At 40.9% G+C, this 6000-nt stretch overlaps 1 protein-coding gene across 1 annotated transcript; it reads left to right on the top strand.

The window, feature by feature from the left end:
- Positions 1–231: 231 nt before the first annotated feature.
- On the top strand, positions 232–5953 carry THAP1 (THAP domain containing 1; the record flags this gene model as incomplete). Its single annotated transcript, XM_026866226.1, has 2 exons — positions 232–483; positions 3897–5953. Coding segments are annotated over 2 exons (711 nt in total), but the record flags the coding sequence as incomplete, so codon positions are not given.
- Positions 5954–6000: the final 47 nt, after the last annotated feature.

Here is a 6000-nt window from a genome sequence, read left to right as displayed (position 1 = left end):
GTGCAGCAAGGTCCCGGTGTGGAGAGCCGGGGGGTATTGCGCTCCTCCCTGCCTTTCTCCGGGCCAGGGGTACCCCCACACACCTCGGGGGCGTCGGAGGGCCGAGACCCTCGGACCGGCCCGCGCGTGGGGTCTGGATGGCCAGGAGGGGTTTGGCTCCGAAGATGAGCCCCACGGAGGAAAACCGGAGTGATCGTGCAGTCCGTCGGTCACAGCAGCGCTTAGCTGTAACCCAATCCCGTGTTGCAGAGCTTTCCAAAAAAGCTGAAAGTGCTTCTTATTTACAGGTTTCCTCTTACACGACCCGATCTTTGCAAGAAATGGGAAGCTGCTGTTAAAAGGAAAAACTTCAAGCCAACCAAGTATAGCAGCATTTGCTCAGAACACTTTACTCCCGATTGCTTTAAAAGGGAATGCAACAACAAGCTTCTGAAAGAAAATGCCGTGCCCACAATATTTTGTTATACTGAACCCAGTGAAAAGGTAAATCCAGAGCTCTTGTAGCCTGAGATACTGGAATGCGTGTGTGTTGCTCGTGTTAGCCCAGCAGGGCTTGATGTAGCAGAGCGGTGGGGAGAAGATGCAGATTGTGAAGGGCACTGGCTGAGTACGTGTACCTGCAGGCACCTGATACATATCCAACAGCTGTTCTCATTTGCTTTGACCAGAGCAGAGGCATTCCGAGGCCCTGGAGCATGTAGAACATTGTAGAGACGTGCAGTAGCTCAGATCTGCTCTTGAGTGCATATGCAGAAGCCTGAGCAGTGTAACTTCAGTTAAAACCTTGTGCTGAGTTAAATGGAATGGCAGCAAAGTAGGAAAGTTCCCTGTAGTTAAGTTGTTCAACTGTATTTGTGGCATATAGTGGGAGTTTTAGAGAGCCTTCAATAATTCTTGCAAATTGCACTGTACTCTCCTGTGCTGAGTGATGGCTAACTGCTAGCATTGAAGAGATGAGGGACCTTGATTCTGAAACTTAACTGTCCTCTTTAAAGGGCTCTGTCCTGGCTTCACAGAGTTAAAGTGAGATGCAAACGAAGGGGCAGAACAGTAGCTGTATCTGCTATCTGTCTGTGCTGAGACCATCTCTGTATTGCCTTAACAGTTACTTTGTACTGTAAGCCAGGCTGGTGCCTAACTTCTGTACCTGAACTTCTGATGGTAGTCTCTTGTGAGATGTATTGTTTCCTTAACTGTGCTGCTAAAGCAGCTTACCAGGAGATGCAAGTCATTTATGAGTTCTTCCTTCTTCATGTAATAACTAAAGGATAAGAATGGAAGAGTTTGATTCTTAACTCCTGTATTGGCCATGAAATACTAGATAGATTGCCACTCTCCTGTAGAGAAAGTGGCAAAGGAGAGGATGGATAGGTCTAGGGGGTGAAATATCCTAATGGGATGAAGTGCACAGAGGAAAACTTGGACTTTTGCTTGCTTGGTTTTTCTCTTTCTATACAATACTGGATTTGATGCAGAAGTAGAAATGGAATGTATTTGAAAAATGAAAAGTGGTTCATAACAGAGAATATAAGCAGAAGGTATATAAGGACAGACAGACAATTTATAGGTGAATACAGTTGTGTTAAGTTTTTTTGTTTCCTTGCTATCTGCACAACACACATTTTCTTAGTCATGTGTAAAATAGTTATAAAGTTTTTTACAGTTGAAAAGCCGAATGCGTGTATAGGGGAATCTGCAAAAGCGCAGTTGGTGCAGCAGAGTTAGTGATGAGCCACATTTCCCATTTCATTATCATGCCTGGATCTAAAACACACAAAAGAGTGCCGTTTAATTATGGAGAAGGATTTAGTTCTATTCCTATTTGTCTCATGGCACTTTTAAGTGAACTGCCACATATCTTAAAGAAATAGCAAAGAATAGTGGTGGTTGTTTTGGAATTGAATCCACACAGATTTTGAAATACAGCTTTTTATCTTTTGCATTATGTATTTGAAACTCTTTTTCTTAAGTCTTAGGAGAACCATTTATTTGCCATAAGAAGTAATTAGAAGTCACATGATGTGTCAGTGATACCAATGATCAGTTCTCTGTGATACGTTGTGACAATAGTAATATATTTTTAGAGGTAGCATGTGCTGGATAAGCTGCACACAGAAGTCTCTGTGTAAATTCAGCGGTCCAGCAATGATCTGATCTTTGCTTGTATTTCCAACAAGGGTGAATTTCTCTTTGCCAATTGCATCTTTACCTTGAAGGTTTTTTCAGTTGAAAAGTTTGAAAGCGATAGCTGATTAGAATATTCATGTGTGAATGTATCTGATTAGAATATTCATGTGTGAATTAAGGTGATTGATTAGAATATTCATGTGTGAATTAGATAGACCCACTGTTAGCAGCACTTTCTTATGATTGAGAAATAAGAGTGCTGGTTGGCTGGTCTTGTACTTTAAAGCTATCAGTCATATTTGAGTGCATGTGAAACTTCCCTTCAACACCGATCACCAAACTGCCTTCTCAGTGACTGTCTGCTAAGTGATGTACTTTGTTCAAAAGGGATATCTAGACCCCCCCCCAAGATCAAGTATTAGCTTGTTTGGATGTCAACTCAAGGAAGTTAATGGCTGACCTTCAGATCTGATGAGCTTGATATTTAGATGTTGAGGATTGTCAGCTGTTCTGATAAATAATTTCCCTGTCTTCATGCTTTTATGTCTGGTGAGAATGCTGGCAACAGGTGGGTAGTTAGAAAATTGGTCCAGTGCCTCTTTCACTGATAATATCTTAGGCTTTCTTTTTGACAGGCACTATGCAAGGTCTTTTGTTTAAAAGTGCTTTTTTGTAAATCATTGTGTGCATGGAAGCATTTCTGAATTCCTTTGGGGCAGAAGGAGTCTGATTCTCTGCTCTGGTCTGTACTCAGGTGATAAAGGATCCGTGCTGTCCTGAACTGTGCAAGTGAATCTGTTGAGAGCAGTTTGATAAAGACTGCAGTTTCATGTGAAGTTGAGCCAGATGATATTCTGCTGCTGCCAAAAGGGAGAATCGTGCTTCTCCCTTCTCCATCCCGTCTGCCAGCCATGCAGTCCTGTTTCTCACTCCTTCCACATGCCAGTTCAGGTGTAGGTCATACCTTGTGTTGCATTGATTTGACTTTTAGTGAAGGACAGAATTCTGCAGTGGTGATGGGAGAGCCAACAGCTTTCTGTCATCTTAGCAACTTACTATATTAGAGCAAAGAGTAAATACCAGGGCTGGGAGGGTTGCTTTGCCTTTGAAGAGCTGTTTATTTTGGTTCATCATGTCTCTTGAAACTAAGCCCTTATGATGCAGCCCCAAACCAGTGACACAGTCCCTTCCAGTTGTTGAGAGGCAGACCTTGCTGTGCCTATGTCTCTGCTTTGCCAGTTTGTCAGCCCCCTCAGTAGGTGACCCTTATTCTACCTCAGCAGAAGACGGTCCACTTCTGCTGTGTTTTTGTTTAAGTGAGCTGATAGGTTCAAAGTATATAATGGTAAGATACAGTAGAAAGGAGGAGGAACAAAGGAGAATGGGATGGCAGTGATGAGTTACTAGGTCAGCTGAACTCTGTTTTATGGAACGGCAGCCTGCGTTCTTGCTTCTTAGGTAATCATGGATGTTTTTGACCTAAGTCTTCAAGTGAGAGTGATTGCTACGTTCTTCAGTTTTTGATTTATTTGAGACATCAAGGACTTGAGTTTCAAAGAGACATGAAAATAGAGCTGCTTAAAACTATTTCCAGTTGAGAAGCCAAACAAAACAGGCTCAGAACTCTTTGTCAATTTTAAAAATGTAGGCTTTGAAATTTATTTTATTAATTTCAGTCCTGGTTGTTTATGTTAATCTGGGGATGTGGAAAGGGAGTTGCGTTGTAAACAATGTCAAGAATGAAAATTTACTTTTTTTCTTGTTTCTAGCCTGAAGAATTTGCAGAACAGCCGGAAGATTCACTACCACCTCCTCCATTGCCACCACCACCACCACCACCACCACCACCACCAGCTCCAGTACTACCGCCATCTCCATCAACTCCTTCTTTTCATTTGTCTCAAATAGATGCCAGATTTGTAGATCCAAGTATTGGATTATTGATGCCTCCTCTCCAGACCCCTAGCAATCTTGCTGTTTTTTGTGATCACAACTATACTGTAGAGGATACAGTTCATCAGCGAAAAAGAATTCAGCAGCTGGAGGAACAAGTTGAAAAACTACGGAAGAAGCTCAAGACAGCGCAACAGCGATGTCGGCGTCAGGAAAGACAAATTGAAAAACTGAGAGAGATTGTTCAGTTTCAGAAAGAAAAAGACATATTGGCAGGAAAAGGCTATGTAATTCTGCCCAATGACTATATTGAAGTTGTAGAAGTACCTGCCTAGAAGTCATGAACATCAGTTTTCACTTTGCTAGGCCAAGAAATTTAGTTTAAAAACTAAATGCTCTCTAATTCTGTGTGTAAGACTTTCCAGAATTCTAAACCAGTAGATAACCAGTCATGCAAATGGGATCACATTTTTCTTTGTTGTCATTTCGGTTTGATACACTTTTAATATATTGAAAATGCAAGCATCTCAGAATTAGAATATGCATTTAGTTTACAAAATCTGAATTGCTTTACAGAAGGAAAGGATGCAAGGTTGAATACATTTAAAATCTGGGGGGGGTTTGGTTGTTCTTTTTTTTTTTTACAATGGCTGTCTTATGCTTACAGGGTATGGGGAGCTGAATCTGGCTGAGAGTGAAGTTGAGGTTGTTTTACACTTAGTGCAAAGCTTTGTCAAGGCATTTAATGTTGGCTTTGGTGATCCCTAGGAAGTAGTTTTCATTGCTTTCAGAAGGAGCAGAATTAGGCCAGCTAAGAACACCTGCAAGTGCTGCAGAAACATAGAGAAATATAACATACACATTTCAGCATGACAGAACTCCAACCTGTTTGCTCTGCCTTCAAAGCACTGCAAAAAGTCTAATTCCTTTGGTAAAGTACGTAAATTAACCTCTTCTTTTGGAGTAACCTTTCACCGCATTTGTGTTGTGAGGGAGATGGGAAGAATTATTTAGCATAGCTGGCAAGAGCTGTAGAAGAGGCTTTTCATTTGAGGGCACTTAGAAATATTCTTGGAAGTGCAGTGCTGCAGTGAACATACATATTATTGGACTGTTGGCAGTATCAAGAAGGCACTATACTGTTCAGGGTACTGCTTCTCACAAGTACTCTGATAACATACAGTCCACAGTATGTTGGAGTGCAGTGTTCCCATAAACAATGTAACTGGTAGAATGTTGTCCTCATCTTTGAAACTCTTGGTCTTAACTCACATCTCAACTGTAGTTTTTTAACTTATCCAGTGTGTCAGGCATTTGTGACTTTCATTGCAGTATGCTGTGATTTTCTTTCTTTCTGTTTGTTGGTTTGTTTTTTTTTTTTATCTGCTCCTTAAAAGACATCTGCCAAAGGGCGATTGCAGAATTAGACTTTGGGAGCTGCTTGGTGCTAGACTGGTTTTAATATCTCAAATGCTGCTGCCTCTATTTCAGCCTTATTAAGACTCTTTCTAAAAATAATTTAGCATGACGAAGTAGTGCAGCAGTTTGCACTTACAGTCTAATAATTTGCTTAATCAATGAACTCTTTCAAAACAAGAGAAAATGGCATCATGCTAACTAACCCTATTGTAGCCTTCACAGCTGAAATTCCTGAATATATTAGACATGAGGAAAATTACTTTTCTCAGTCCATGGCAAACTTGTTTGTGGTGTGGATTCTAGCTCTTGATATTAATCAAGCCCTGTTCATGATGTCTTTAAAAGCTTCCCTGTTAGCATGACATTCTGAAATGTTTTGAACCAGTCTTGATACTTCTGACCTCACTCATGCCATGTATCTAGTTTTCCTACCGTTTCATATACTTAAGATGAACAAAAATGCTGATGCATCCTTTTGTGTACATTTATTATACCTGATTAAAAATGAAAAGCAGACGGTGTGTTAAAATTTTAACTGTTCTGTCTCTCAGGATTCTTCCC

This window comes from Athene cunicularia (genome assembly GCF_003259725.1).
Source record: "Athene cunicularia isolate RWA chromosome Z unlocalized genomic scaffold, athCun1 chrZ_part2, whole genome shotgun sequence".
Taxonomy (NCBI): Eukaryota; Metazoa; Chordata; class Aves; order Strigiformes; family Strigidae; genus Athene; species Athene cunicularia.
The sequence above is the reverse complement of the archived record's forward strand: the minus strand, read 5'-3'. Positions and strand labels throughout refer to the sequence as shown.